At 39.1% G+C, this 15995-nt stretch overlaps 1 protein-coding gene across 9 annotated transcripts in view; it reads right to left on the minus strand.

Moving 5' to 3' along the window:
* DYNC1I2 (dynein cytoplasmic 1 intermediate chain 2) overlaps positions 1-15995 on the minus strand; it is a 176991-nt gene that overhangs the window by 43871 nt on the left and 117125 nt on the right. For 6 of the 9 annotated variants that reach the window (XM_050751342.1, XM_050751341.1, XM_050751338.1 and 3 more), the window contains exons 2-3: positions 13397-13513; positions 10783-10900 (exon numbers count right to left, since the gene is read on the minus strand). In XM_050751342.1, the coding sequence (XP_050607299.1) occupies positions 10783-10900; positions 13397-13504 (226 nt within the window). In that variant the 5' untranslated portion in view covers positions 13505-13513. Of the gene's footprint in view, positions 1-10782; positions 10901-13396; positions 13514-15483; positions 15696-15776; positions 15892-15995 lie in introns of those variants that run through there. The other 3 variants (XM_050751340.1, XM_050751336.1, XM_050751335.1) reach the window with 2 other exon arrangements.

The following is a 15995-nucleotide window of genomic DNA, read 5'->3' on the forward strand; positions in this document are numbered from 1 at the left end:
CTTAGCGTGGATTATTAAAATTTAAATAACTATTTTTCATACCTTACTTTTTTTTCTGACCTTCTGAAAGATGTTACTTTAAACCTTAACTCTCTGAAATATTAATTTATCCCTTCCCCTTGCTCCTTCTCTTCATAATGAGGTTTAAATATCCTCTACTAATCTCTCTTAAGTGTTTCATTTCCTTTATTCTCCTTTTCAATGTGATTCAGAGCATTACATTAAAATAAAGAAAAAAAAAGAAAGAAGTGAAAATAAAATTTTAGCCCGGGTGTGGTGTGTCATGCCTATAATCTCAGCACTTTGGGGGACTGAGGCAAAAGGATTCCTTGATCCTAGAAATTCGAAACAAGCCTGGCCAGCATAACAAGACTCTGTCTCTCAAAAAATTAGCTGGGCATGGTGGTGCATGGCTGTAGTCCCAGCTACTCAGTAGGCTGAGGCGAGAGGACTGCTTGAGCCCAGGAGGTCAAGGCTGCAGTGAGCCATAACTGCACCACTGTATTCCAGCCCGGGTAACAGAGTGAGGCACTGTCTCAAAAAATAATTAAATTAAATTAAAATACAATTTAGTTGTTGACCTAAAGCAGAATGGCTTTAATTCGCCCTTACCAGGTGGTAAGACATATATGACCTAGAAATAATGGAACAAAAATTTAGGTGTCTAGCCTGTGCTGGTACCAGGGGTAAAAATATAAGTAATATATTCTGCTTGCTCTCAAGAATCTCTAACAAAAGTAGTCAAGTTACCAAGTAATTAAGAATCTACCAGTAGGAAGGGATGGTGACTGATGCCTGTAATCCCAGCATCTTGGAAGGTCAAGGCAGGAGGATCGCTTAAAGCCAGGAGTTTGATACCAGCCTGCACAACATGGTGAGTCCCCATCTCTACAAAAATAAAAAAAATTAGGTGGCTATGATAGAGTGAGCCTGTAGTTCAAGCTACTCGGGAGGCTGAGGTGAAAGGATTGCTTGAGCCTGGAGGCAGAAGCTGTAGTTTGTGCCACTGTACTCCAGCCTGAACAACAGAGTGAGATTCTGTTAAAAAAAACAAAAACAAAAACAAAAAACTACCAGCAAAGAAAAGTTATGAGAGGTTTGATTAGCTGTATCTCTTTTTTCTTTAAACAAATTCTTTTTAGTAGGAAAAAAAAATCCACTTTAGGAAAACAATAGATTGATTTTTTAAAAATAAACCCAGTGTTTTTATACTACTATAATTTAAAAATATTTAATAAATACTCAAGGAGTACATTCTATATTGAAAAGAACAAGTATCCATCCTGAGTCATGACACAAAATAGATTTTTTACTGTGGTTTACTGTCAAAAAAGGTTTGAAAGCCATTGCCTTCATCCGTATCCTGTATTTTTCAGGCCAAATTATAAATAAGTACTGGACTTGTAGGCATATGTTTTAAGGATTATGACATGCACTTAGCCTAATTTTCTAAAGGTAATGAGATCTTCAGAAAGCCTTTAACCCTTCACAGATTCCATTATAATGGTAAATCTGCCAACAAGAAAGGGAAAAATCGTTTAGAAATAAGAACCTCAAAGAAAGGAAAAGATGTCTGTAGATCTAACTTGGAAACTTAAACTCTTACATCTAAACACAGTGTTAACCTTTTCTGGGAAGGAATAGTCAACACTGTTTATAGCTATTTGAGGAAACTCGTAATTCGATTGTTAATCAGCTCAAGCTGCTTTGATAAACACAGTTTCACATGCCTTCACATTATTGAAAAGTTCAAATCGATATCATAAGCTAAATAAATTAAAGCAATGACATTTGAATTGTTTTTCAAAGCATATTTATTTACTGCTCCCTACAATGTTGTATCCTCACCAGAATTGAGTCTCCACTCTTAATTACTGACAGCTAAAAACTCTGAAGTTAAATAGTTCACAATAGATAAGCTAATATTTAATCAAAAGGAAGATACTATTCCACCCCACTGAGAAAAACCTTGGTTGAAAATTATGCCAGAAAATATATTCTGCAAAAAAATAAATTTTATTAATAATCTATTTATAAAATGACTGGAAATAAAATATGCTACCTTCCCCACTGTCTTGCAACTAATCCAAATATTCAACTAAAGTTTAAATCACATATAAAATGTTCTTCAAAACCTTCTATAGCCAATCATGTTCACTAAGGACATTTTTATTTTAAAAAGTAGCTACTTACTAAATTCTCTCTCCATGGCTTAATTTAGTAATAACATTAAACTAACAGTATGAGGTTTAGTGATATCTTTCTTCCTTCTCCCTTTCTCTCTCATGTCTACACTCATAAACAACAAAAAAAAGTTGGCATAAAGAAACAAGGGGCTGGGTGAAGTGGTTCACGCCTGTAATTCCAGCACTTTGGGAGGACCAGGTGGGCAGATCATTTGAGGTCAGGAGTTTGAGACTAGCTTGGCCAACATGGTGAAACCCTGTCTCTACCCAAAATACAAAAATTAGCTGGGCTTGGTGGAAGATGCCTGTAATCCCAGCTACTCAGGTGGCTGAGGCAGGGGAATCGCTTGAACCTGGGAGGCGGAGATCGTACCATTGTACTCCAGCCTGGGAGACAGAGCAAGACTCGGTCTCCAAAAAAAAGAAAAATAGCAAGGGAATGATCTCTTCTAAAGTTTATAGTCTAAACACGCCCATTCAAGATGAATATAAAAATAAAATACTAATACTACAATATTTACCCCCAGCAAAAAGCTTTTTTTTGAGTTCTAATTGATTAAGATAAAATCAGTTTGTTATTGGCTACAAATGGTTTATCAAGAAATATTTTTTATCTTAACCAACTTTTCTCAGAGTCAACTCTCAAAAATCAGAGTCACCTAAGAGAAGCTATAAAACTAGGATAATTGGCTAGGCACGGTGGCTCACGCCTATAATCCCAGCACTTTGGGAGGCCGAGGTACACGGATCACGAGGTCAGGAGATCGAGACCATCCTGGCTAACACAGTGAAACCCCATCTCTACTAAAAATACAAAAAACTAGCCGGGCGTGGTGGCGGGCGCCTGTAGTCCCAGCTACTTGGGAGGCTGAGGCAGGAGAATGGTGTGAACCCGGGAGGCAGAGCTTGCGGTGAGCCGAGATCGCGCCACTGCACTCCAGCCTGGGTGACACAGTAAGACTCCGTCTCAAAAAAACAAACAAACAAAGTAGGATAATTGAAAGCTGGTTATAGCTACGATTAAACAAGTCAGTCTTTAGTCTCTACAGTAGTTTGGTTTAATGACCCATCTAAGACACTACCCTGCTTAAAACTCTATGAAAATGCCTTTCATCACCTATAAGGCTACAATTTTTTAAAATGTTGAAATCTCTCAGAAAATCCCTCAAAAATTTGTGACTTTGATTTATGGGTAAATTCTCTGTGAATGTGGGCTGGACTTAGTGTTTCTCTTCTAATGGACAGAATGTGGCAAAGGTGATGCTTTGTGACTTCCAAATCTGAGTCATAAAAAGGACAGTTTTCTTCTAACTCTCTTTTTCTCTTGGACTGTTCACTCTGGGAGAACCCAGCCAACATGCTACAAGGATACTCCAGTAGATCTGTGGAGTGGCCCACAAGGATGGGAACTCAGCTGTCCCGCTAGCAACCAACACCAACTTGCCAGCCATGTGAATGAACCACCATGAAAGCAAGTTCTCAAGCCTCCGTCAAGACTTGAGATCACTAAAGCTCTAATTGAAATATTGACTTTGACTCAATGAGAAAACCTGAGCCAGAACCACCTAGCTAAGCTGCTACCAAATTCTTGACCAGCAGAAACTATGAGAGATAATAAATGTTTATTGTTATTTTGGGGAGAAAAAACAGATATAAGAAGAAATAGAAAATCTGAAGAGACTATAACTATTTAAACAACTTGAGCAGTTAGGGAGGCCAAGGCAGGAGGATCACTTGAGGCCAGGAGTTTGAAACCAGCCTGGGTAACATAGCAAGACCCCATCTCTACAAAAATTTTTTTTTAAACTAGCCAGGCATGGTGATACCTGCCTGTAGTCCCAGCTACTTAGGAGGTTAGGCAGGAGAAGGACTTGAGCCCACGAGTTTGAAGCCACAGTGAGTTGAGATCACACCACTGCACTCCAGTCTGGGCCACAGACTGAGACCCTGTCTCTAAACTGCACCCCCACCCGCCGCCACACACACGTGCGCGCACGTGCGCGCGCACACACACACACTCCAAATGAATAACCCCTGCTCTCTACTCTCTGTAGAAAAAAGTCATAATCCAAGGCAGTTCTACAATGGAAATCTATCGAGTTTTTAAGAAACAGGCATCTTTTATAAATTATTCTACAAAATAGCAAAAACAAAAACTGACCAATTTATTTTAAAACCATAACCATGATGAAACATGAACATGGACAGTACAAGAAAATCAAAGGCAAACTTCATTCATTAGTACATATACAAAAAACCCTCAATAAAGTATTAGCTAATCTTTTTTCTTTTTTTCTTGAGACAGAGTCTCGCTCTGTGGCCCAGGCTGGAGTGCAGTGGCGCCATCTCTGCTCACTGCAAGCTCCGCCTCCAGGGTTCACACCATTCTTCTGCCTCAGCCTCCCGAGTAGCTGGGACTACAGGTGCCCGCCACCACGCCTGGCTCATTTTTTATAGTTTTAGTAGAGACGGGGTTTCACCATTAGCCAGGATGGTCTCGATCTCTTGACCTCGTGATCCGCCTGCCTCGGCCTCCCAAAGTGCTGGGATTACAGGTGTGAGCCACCGCGCCTAGCCTGTGAGACCCTGTTTCTACTAAAAATACAAAAATTAGCTGGATGTGGTGGCAGCACGTTCCTGTAGTCCCAGCTACTCGGGTGGTTGAGGTGGGAGAACTGCTTGAGCCTGGGAGGGGCGGAGGTTGCAGGGAGCCAAAACCACACCACTGCACTCCAGCATGGGTGACAAAGTGAAACTCTGTCTCAAAAAAATAAATAAATAAGATAAAATACATGCGAAACTCATCTGCCACGCCTGGAGGTGACTATTAGTAACTAAAGCAAAAAAGTAAACATGTCTCCTGCTTTTCTACCATTTAGGGTAACCAAAAAGCCCTAGTTATTGAGGAAACGCTCCCCTTTACAGAAGAACTTTAGCCAATAAACGTAGAACAAATGGCAGAATTACAAAAACAATGTTGCAACTCCTAATTAAATAACTTAGATGAGGATCGTCAGTAAGTATTAACACCATCAGATAAAAGGCTGATAAAGAAATGAATAGTCACATAGTGCCCAAGTATCACCCTCAGATATTACCTATTAGTCACAAGGGGGTAATTATGATGGAGAGATCAGCTTATCACAATTGTAACCCAAAAATGAAGCTCAGCATCGCTCAATAGCCAGAGAGATGTGCTACTGATGTGATACAATATGAAGGACACAACATCACTTATGAGATTTTCTTGCCAAAAAAGTTCAGCCTAAAGTGAATCAAGCTTATTTTCTTTTCTTTTTTTTGATAGGGTCTTACTGTGTCTCCCAGGCTGGAGTTGAGTAGTGCGATCACGGCCAGCACCTCAACCTTGCAAACTCAATTGATCCTCCCACCTCAACCTCCACAGTAGCTGGGACTATAGGTGCCTGCTATCATGTCTGGCTAATTTTTTTTTTTTTTTTTGTAGAGACAGGGTCTTGCCATATTGCCCACGCTGGTCTTGAACTCCTGGGCTTAAGCGATCCACCCACCTCAGCCTCCCAAAGCAATGGGATGACAGGTGTGAACCACCACGCACAGTATGAATTAGATCAAAATCAAGCTTTTTAATCTAACTTCCAGTTCAAAGGAAATATAAGGGATAAAAGCTAAATGTGAGAATGCCATCAGACAAACCCAGGAGGGGAGACAGTCTACAAACCAATTGGCCCACCCTCTTCAACAAGTAGATATCATGAGGCAAAAAGTAGTATGTGTGTGGAGAATATTCTAGATTTTTTAAAATTAGGAAGGGTATAGTGGCTCATGCCTATAATCCCAGCACCTTGGGAGGCCAAGGCTGAAGGATCGCTTGAGCCCAGGAGTTCAAGGCCAGCCCTAGCAGCACAGTGAGACCCCATCTCTACAAAAAAAAAAAAAAAAAAAAAATTAGTTGGGCATGGTGGTGTGCACCTATGGTCCCAGCTACTTAGGAGGCTGAGGTGAGAGGATCACTTGAGCCTGGGAGGTTGAGGCTATAGCAAGACATGGTTGCACCATTGCATTCCAGCCTAGGTGACAGAGCAAGACCTTGTCTCAAAAAATAGTAATAAAAATTCAAAAAATAAAAACATATAGCAACGCAATGTATGTATGGTATAGCAACACTTTGGAGGGAAACAAACCAAATTTCTTGAGGGGAAGAAAAATGTTTGCAAACCTAGGACTATTTTGTAAAAGGAACACAGGGGGTGATTTTCTATACCAGATATTAGAATATAACACAAAGGTACAGTAATTAAAACTGGGTTGTGTAGAATCAAACAAATAGATCCATAGTGAAAATAGAGCCCAGAAATATATGGGAATTTACTGTATGACAAAGTTGGCATCAGACCTCAGTGGGGCGGGAAAGATAGACTAATAAATGGCATTGAGAAAATTAGCTAACTATACAGAGAAAAATTAGGTTGGATCCCTACCTCATATTTTAAAAAATATAACCCAAATATCTACATGTGAAGGGTACAACTATAAAATTAATATGAAAAACACAGAAAAATATATTTGCATCCACAACATAGGAAAGGATTTCTTTTTAAAAAGACCAAAAGCACACAAAAAAGGGTCATACAGGTTGAGTATCCCCTATCCAAAACGCTTGGGACCAAAGGTGATAGATTATTTTGGATTTTGCAATATTTGCATTATACCTAGCAGTTCAGTATCCTAACTTAAAAATCTGAAATCTGAAATTCTCTAATCAGTGAAACCCCGTTCTACTTTACAAAAAATTAGTGTCAGTCCCAGCTGTAGGTGCTTAAAAGCTTGTTTGAGAGATTTCCAGCCTGGGGACATTCTGAAATGCTGAAATTTTTCAGATTAGAGTGTCAATACTTAAAATGTTTCAGATTTTGGGGCATTCTGAATGCTGAATTTTTGCATTAGGAATACTTAGCCTGTAATTGCTAGATTTGACCATATCAAAATGAAGGATTTGACCATACCAAAATAAAGGATTCTGTTCAATGAAGAATACTATAAACAGTTAACAGGTAACAGATTAGGAGAAGGGTTTTTTAAAAGACTAAAACAGACAAAAGTCCTCCCTAAAATATACAAAATACACAAAGAATGCCTACAAATCAGAAGATAAAGAACCTCAATTGTAGTAAATGGGGAGAAGGATATGAATATGCAATTCGCAGAAGGGAAAACTTGAATGGTTAAAAGATATATAAAGAGGTGGTCAATCTCACTGTAATCAGATAAATGTATATTAAAACATTTCGATGTACCACTTTATATTCAAGTTAGCAAAAATTAGAAAGCTGGATAACATCCAGTCATGACGTGAATATGGTAAAGCAGTTACTTTTTCAGGCACTGGTAATGGGAGGCTAAACTTTGTAGCCATTCTGGAGAGTGATATGCAGAACCTAATTAAGCTAAGTCTTATATACAATAACACAGCAAGTCAATTCTTGGGCATACACCCCAGAGAAAGTATTCCACAGTTCTCAAGGGAAAAAACACATACTTTCTGCAGTGTTGTTTATGATGGTAAAGCAAAGAGACAAAAGGAAACTGAGTGCATAGCACTGGGGGAATGGATAAGTAAAATGTGGTACATAATAGGATACAGTGTATTAGAAATAAATACTAAATTTGTATATAGCAACATGGAATAAACAAAAGACATACAGCACTATGCCATTTATGTATATAAAGTGTGTATACACAGATATGTGAAACCTTGAAAAACAGAGGATAATCTGAAGGATGTATGTTTTTTTTTTTTTTTTGAGAGGGAGTCTCGCTCTGTCGCCCAGGCTGGAGTGCAGTGGCCGGATCTCAGCTCACTGCAAGCTCCGCCTCCCGGGTTTACGCCATTCTCCTGCCTCAGCCTCCCGAGTAGCTGGGACTACAGGCGCCCGACACCTCGCCCGGCTAGTTTTTTTGTATTTTTTAGTAGAGACGGGGTTTCACCATGTTAGCCACGATGGTTTCGATCTCCTGACCTCGTGATCCACCCGTCTCGGCCTCCCAAAGTGCTGGGATTACAGGCTTGAGCCACTAGGATGTATGTTAAAAATTCAAAAGTGGGCCGGGCATGGTGACTAACGCCTGTAATCCAAGCACGTAGGGAGGCCGAAGAGGGCGGATCACGAGGTCAGGAGTTCGAGACCAGCCTGGCCAACATGGTGAAAGCCCATCTATACTAAAGAGATAAAAAAATTAGCCAGGTGTGGTGGCATGTGCCTGTAATCCCAGCTACTCGGGAGGCTGAGGCAGGAGAATCGCTTGAACCCGGGAGGTGGAGGTTGCAGTGAACTGAGATCACGCCATTGCACTCCAGTCTGGGCGACAGGGCAAGACTCCATCTCAAAAATCAAAACAAAAAATGAAAAACAAACAAAAAAAACTGCAAAAGCGGGCACTTAATGCATTAGTGGGAATGAGAATGGAATTAGATATGAGAAATGAGGGACACATACACAAACCCTAAAGAATGGTCTTTCAAGAATTAATGATGGAGATGGGCCATTGATACAGTTTGGACATCCCCTCCAAATCTCTTGTTGAGATATAATCCCCAGTGTTGGAAGTGGGGTCTACTGGGAGTTGCTTGGGTCATGGGGGCGGACCCCTCATGGTTTCGTTTAAAACTGTGTGGCATCTTCCCCCACCTCTTGCTCTTGCTCACTGCATGAGACATGCTGACACCCCTTTGCGTTCTGCCATGACTGGAAGCTTCCTGAGGCCTCATCAGAAGAAGTCAGCACCATGCTTCCTAAAAAGCTTGCAGAACCATGAGCCAATTAACCCTCTTTTCTTGTTTTGAGACGGTGTTTCACTCCTGTTGCCCAGGCTGGAGCACAATGGCCAGATCTCCACTCACCACAACCTCTGCCTCCCGGGTTCAAGCAATTCTCCTGCCTCAGCCTCCCAAGTAGCTGGGATTATAGGCATGCGCCACCAAGCCCGGCTAATTTTGTATTTTTAGTAGAGATGGGGTTTCTCCGTGTTGCTCAGGCTAGTCTCGAACTCCCGACCTCAGGTGATCTGCCCACGTCAGCCTCCCAAAGTGCTGGGATTACAGGCATGAGCCACCCCACCCGGCCACCTCTTTTCTTTATAAGTTAACCAACCTCAGTATTCCTTCATAGCAACACAAAGAACTAACCCAGCCATAAATTAGGAAATATGAACACTTTGAGGGTGGGCAGATCATGAGGCCAGGAGTTTGAGACCAGCCTGGCCCATATGGTGAAACCCTGTCTCTACTAAAAGTACAAAAATTAGCCAGGCATGGTGGCACAAGCCTGTAGTCCCAGCTACTCAGGAGGCTGAGGCAGAAGAATTGCTTGAACCCAGGAGGTGGCAGTTGCAGTGAGCTGAGATTGTGCCACTGCACTCCAGCCTGGGAGAGAAAGTGAGACTCAGTCTCAAAAAAAACAAAAAGAAAGAAAAAAAGAAATATGAACAAGTGAGTTCAGTGAAACTAAAGTCTTAAGAAGAACATAAAAGAAAAAAAACCCTATAGGAGAAAAACAAAAGCCAATGCACAGAAAAAAAAGGTAACTCAAACAAAGGCTAACAAGCAACTTGGTTTAGTTACAAGAAAAAAGTGTTCTGATTCATTTACTTTTAAAATTGCATATTCAACATAAGCTTATTGAATAAATACATAAAATTAATATACTTCAGTCTTCAAATTCTACAAGAAAAGAAAAGGAGCTGAAAGAAATAATTAAGCTGACCATAAGAGTAGCCAGCCTTTTCACCTTGAAACCTTTTAGAAATATCAGCTCTAAGGACAGTTATGTTGCAGTTTCACAACAAGCATAGAGCATTTACAATCTCCAGTATTTGTCCCCTGGACTAGATAAAATAAGTCCACAAACTAGCCCGAAAATGTTAGGTCTCTAAAGGATAAAGGCCATGTTAAACTAAACTACTATGTAACAGCACCCAGCACAGAACTATTTTAAGTAAGCATTTGTTCCTGATATGTAACTAGATTGCCTGTGTACCTCTACTATTTCAGCTTTTTTCGTCTAGTACTGTTATCAAAATTAATAACCCAGAAAAATAGTAAGATTAAGTCAAATCACTGCCAAAATAAGCTACCAAAATTATCTCCCTTATTAGCAATGACAGCAGAAGGCTATAAGCTTATCCTTCCAATCCTGTACCTTTGAATATTAATATATTTTGCATACTAACAATATAATTTTGATTGTATCTCTCTCTAATCTCCAGAAAGGAATACAGAGTTCAGATCAGGAATCCCAGTTATCTTTGAGCTTAACACAGTATAGCACACAAAACTTGCTTAACAAATGTTTGTTGAAATAAATTACTGATTTAATAAGAGAAGTCAATTGGTAGTTCAGTATATGTTAATAATTACTCTTGCAGCTCTTTTGAACAAATAAAATAACCATGTACTAGCATATCTGGAAAAAAGACAATTCCAAATAAATTATAAGATTAATAATTTTAGAGACACAAGGAAAATATGTAAAATATATCAAGTCAACCCACTCAGTTATGTCTGAGCTGAACAGAATCTATGCCTATCTCTTATAAATGGATATATTCTTAACCTTACCAATGGGGGATTCTGGAGTTAGCCCCATGCTTTGAAGCAATGCTTCAGCTTCTCTTCTTTTTTTTTCAAGATCTGATTCTTCTTGCACAGGAGCAACAGCTTCCTTCTTCTGATCAGTCTAAAATTTTTAGGTTAAAAACTTACGTTTACATATAGCATGAAACATTTATTTGCAAAAATGTTTTAAATAATATGCTAACACTGTATACTTTTAAGGCATGAACTTAATTTTGAGTACAGGTTAAGTTTTTTTATAGTCATTAAATGAAAATCATTCTCAACAGAGTTCTAGTAAATAACCTCCAAATGATATGTACTAAACTGCTCTATTTTATATGTAATCAAGGAGTTTCCACAAAAATTTTCCTAACAGATACACTCAAAAAGTACAGTCAACTTCAAATTATCTACAGTATGAAATTGCTGTCTATGGTTAGGAATAATAGACAATTTTCCCCAAGTGGCACAAAAGGTTAGATACAATATCACATACAATGAAAAAATTAAAGTGTAATTATTTAAGAGGTAACAAATTTTAAGTAAATGACAATATTTGTTGAAAACCAGTATCACAGACTTCTGTACAATGTCTTCATTTTATTTGGGATTGGGTTTTGTAAAATTAAACTCACTTTTGCATAGCACAAAACATTTTGTTATGAAAATTTTTGCCAGCTTTTATCTCAGCCATTTATAGTTTTAGCACAATCTTCTGGTTAAACTAGATAAACCTCAATACTCTCAGATCATCCAAGACATCTCAAGTAAAATGTAAGCTTTCCAAGGAAAAGTTTTTTTATGTAAATCTCAAATCCCTATGCCAACTAGACAACTATTACTTAGACATTGTCTGGAGTGAATTTTGTTAGCCATAACATTCTATACCATTTTGACTTAAAAGTCATCAGAAAAATTAATCAAAATAACGAAACAGGTTGTAGTATCAAGCTGATGCTTCACTGTTGATAAAAATATATTAATAGACTCACAGTTTAATATCATTGTGTTATCTCTTATAACATTTTTATAAACTTTGTTTTCTCCCATTGGTCTGTGTGACTCAATAGTTTTATAAACTTTAAATTAGGTATAAATCATGCAATAGATATCCCTTAGAAGCCACTTTTGCCAGTTATGGCCATCATTAGAAAACAAAAATGAAATCTGCTCTCAGCACAGAAATGTTTAGGGTTATAAACATTTTTTTGGAATAGCTCTGCCAACCTGAATCATGCTTCTACCAGTCAGCTTTTAATCTAATAGCTAATGTAAAGCTCCAACCCTCTTATAATGTATCACAGAAAGGTGCAGAATAAACTAGCAAATTCTTCAATTACAGGCCTTTACAGCATCATAGTAAAGCTGCACATAAATTGTACCTTCAACTTTTCTACTACTTATTTTTCTCTTAGTCCCCAAGAGATAGTTCTGGCAGTCTTGGCTATTATTTATGCTATCATATATAAAAACTTGGGCCTAAAGACACACAGGAAAAAGTACCTTACGCTAGCTATTTAAAAGATATCTGCAGTAAAAGTACACAGATATGTCTGAAGAGTTTCCATAGGGATAAAAGTATATTTCAATGTAGGAACAAGTAAAATGTCTCCAGCTCAGGGTCTATGTACATTTGCTGTATATAACGTGATGCATATTTCTGATACAAAAAATCAAAAGAAGTACCTGGTCCACCTTTATGGTAACATCATACCTACTACTCGGTAAAAATATTTCAATGACTAACTCATAAGAGATAAGAACAAATCCCTTAGTCAATTAAATCATCTATTATGTATATTTTATTTGCCATTAATATTATCCATTCTTACAAATTAGCAGTTCAGACTAGCAAAATATTCAGATAAATTCAAAGTCCAAACTAAGTTATGATATATATATACCATATTTATGAGCTATTATAATATAGACCTCTTGGCTGAGTGTGGTGGCTCACGCCTGTAATCCCAACACTTTGGGAGGCTGAGGTAGGAGGACTGTTTGAGCTCAGCGGTTGGAGACCAGCCTAGGTAACATGGCAAAACCCCGTCTCTACAAAAAATACAAAAATTAGCCTAGCATAGTGACATGTGCCTGTAGTCCCAGCTACTCCAGAGGCTGAAGTGGAAGGATTACCTGAGTCAGGGGAGATTGAGGCTGCAGTGAGTTGTGATCACACCACTGCACTCCAGTCTGAGTGACACAGTGAGACGCTGTCTCAAAAAAAAAATACCCCAAAACAAAAAAAAATACAGATGCACCTTACTTTATAATAAATATACTCCTAGAAGACTAAATATGTAAACTGAACTTTTATAAATGAAATTTTAGAAATGCATCAATCTATATGAAATTGTTTTTAAAAATATTTTATCAGTTTTGTCATTTTCACATATCTTGCTTCTTTCAAGATTCACTTATAGTGCTATGTCTGCAGTCAGAACTGCCAGATTTTTAAGTATCCTGAAATTATTAGGTTTGTGCAAAAGTAACTGCAGTTTTTGCCATTACTTTTAACCACAATTACTTTTGCACCAATCTATATGTAAATACATAAATATGTGAAATAAAACACAATTACTTTATGTTGTTTATTTAAGAAAAAAATGAAACATACTTCTTTTTTTTTCCTTTCTTCTTCTTTTCTCTTCTTTTCCTCTCTGATTTGGGCCAGTCGCTGCTTCTTACGTTCCAACTCAGCCTTTAATTCACTTTTGTCTGACATGTTTGTGACCTTAGAAACATGTAATCGTTACATTAGTAAAAGCAGTACAGTTGAAAAAACTAGTGTTCCAAGAAGAGAACTGTCCCAAAAGGCCATATAGTTCAATGCTATCTCAAAAGAGCACAAAAATCTTACTTTTAAAATAATGGGGCTGGGCAGTAGCTTACTTTGGGAGGCTAAAGTGGGAGGACTGCTTTCAGGCCATGAGTTTGAGACCAGCCTGGGCAACACAGCAAGACCCCATCTCTACCAAAAAAAAAAAAAAAAAGGCAAGAAAAATAAAAAATTAGGGGGGCATGGTGGCATGTGCCTGTAGTCCCAACTACTTGGAAGGATTGCTGGAGCCCAGGAAGTCAAGGCTGCAGTGAGCCGTGATCATGCCAAAGCACTCCAGCTTAGGCAGCAGAGCGTCTCTAAAAACTAAACTTTTAAAAAAATAAAATAAAGGAAGCATATATATTATTACTAAGACTTAAAAAATGTATAAACAAATATATATAATATACCTAGAGTAGAGCACAGTAGCTAGCCTATAGTAAGCACGTTAATGTTTGCATACACAATGTCTCAAAGTTTTTGATGACAATATAGTAGGTACCCAAGATAAAGGTCAAAACTGGCTCTTAAAACAGAGGACAAGGTTTGGCATTTAGAAGCTCTTAAGCTATATGACAGGGATCAAAACTATTACCAATTCTATTGCATTCATAGAAACTTGACAAAAAACAATAGGAAGTCAAACTGAAAATTTCTGTAAGTTCTAAAAGTGCTGTAGTAATACTAAAGACAAGCAAAATGCCAGAGTTACCATCATTAGCTATCAAATCAAATGACTTTGTATTTCTCCACAACAACACCTTACCTATATCTTGTGATGGCACTTTTAGCACAATTGTTTGTGGACATACCTGAAATGTTCCCTATTAGATTGTAATGTACTTGAAATCAGGGACTGTTTTTTAGTTATTTTTGTCGTCTTCACAACATCCGGCAGAAGGATCTTAACATTACAATTGACACTGGCTAATGAATAATAGATACGGTAGACAGAATTACAAACTGAGCTTCAAAAACCAATTGCATTAACACTACTTCAGCTTGAGTTTTAGGAAGAAGCAATGAATTAGGATTTTTTTTTTTTTAAAGTAGCCTAGCAGCTGAGCATAAGGCAGGAGCCAGGAACTCGTTACCTTTTCCACAGGATTGACTTATTGCCTAATGATCAATCTCTTTCAATGTCCCTGTACAAGTGAAGTATTAAATGCTTTAGATCAAGAAAACTAGGAGAATAACCTCTGACAGTTTTGTATTCCCAGAGGTTAGGGAAAATCTCTTAAAAAGCACAATTGTTAAATCTGAATAAAGGTAAGTCGGTCAAGAGGAGAAATTCACCTACTAACAAATGGATAAAGCAAATTTCAGCTACTAAACTCCATTAAGACTGGCAAGCGAATTGACAATTTTCAAGCATACGAAAAGGATGAAAAGTTGACATGGCAGACCCTGAAATACATACACAGTATTTGTTTGAACAAACTAAAAGCAAGTGACAGTGTTTCTTATTCCACCCTTTCTACACCTCTAAACAGCTCCATCCAAACGGCTGGTGAAGAGAACTTCCATACGTAACTGTATGCTACGCTAGGCATATTATGCTTTGCTCAACGTCAACTGTAAAATAGATATACCAACACTAATTGATATTAAAACAAGCGCATTTTTAGTTAAAGCCCAACAACAAAGTCTTGACCAGCTGAACTATAGCTGACCAATCCTCTCATCCTCACAGAAGCCAGAGCCTTCCTCCATGACTGACATGTTCACGTTCTTAAAACTCAAGAGAAGAGAAACTCTAGAGTTTTGTGCTAGAACCTCCGTGTTCGGGGACTTTCCATCACACTTAAGGTGAGAGGAGACCCTATAAAGGCAAGTAGAGATGGCCTTAATTTGTAAAATGGGGCAAGGCAAAAAGGAATCACCTTCTCCCCTGGGGTCACCGCCAGGAGGGCGCGGTCCAGGGCAGGGAGTCCAGGAGAAGCCAGTGGGCGCCGGAGAAGCCTCAAGGCTCCCCAGGCCGCCTCTGGAGGGTCGAGAAGGGAAAGGAGTGGACTCCTCTCGCCGCGCCGCCCTGAGTCACCGCACCCGGGTCTCCCCGCCTTTCCTCCCCAAAGCCGGGCCGGGCGGGGCTGTCAGCAGGAACTGCCAAGCCGCCCTTCGAATTGCGACGTGGAACACAGGCGGGGAGGCCTTGAGGGATCAACAGTCAACTCACCTGCCAGGTGACTGGATGAGGAAGAAACCTCCCGCTTGCAACTTCCCGGTAACGTCTCTCGCCTAAGCCCCCAACACCAACTGTAGCCACCACCAGCTCCGCAGCTTTCCAAAGCACACAAAGAGGGATGGGCGGCGGCTGCTACGGCGAGAGCTTAGGGACAAATATCCTCACCAGAACGAGGTCGCTCCCAGAAATAAAAGGTGGGGCCCTGCTACG

Source organism: Macaca thibetana, chromosome 12 (genome assembly GCF_024542745.1).
Source record: "Macaca thibetana thibetana isolate TM-01 chromosome 12, ASM2454274v1, whole genome shotgun sequence".
NCBI lineage: Eukaryota > Metazoa > Chordata > Mammalia > Primates > Cercopithecidae > Macaca > Macaca thibetana.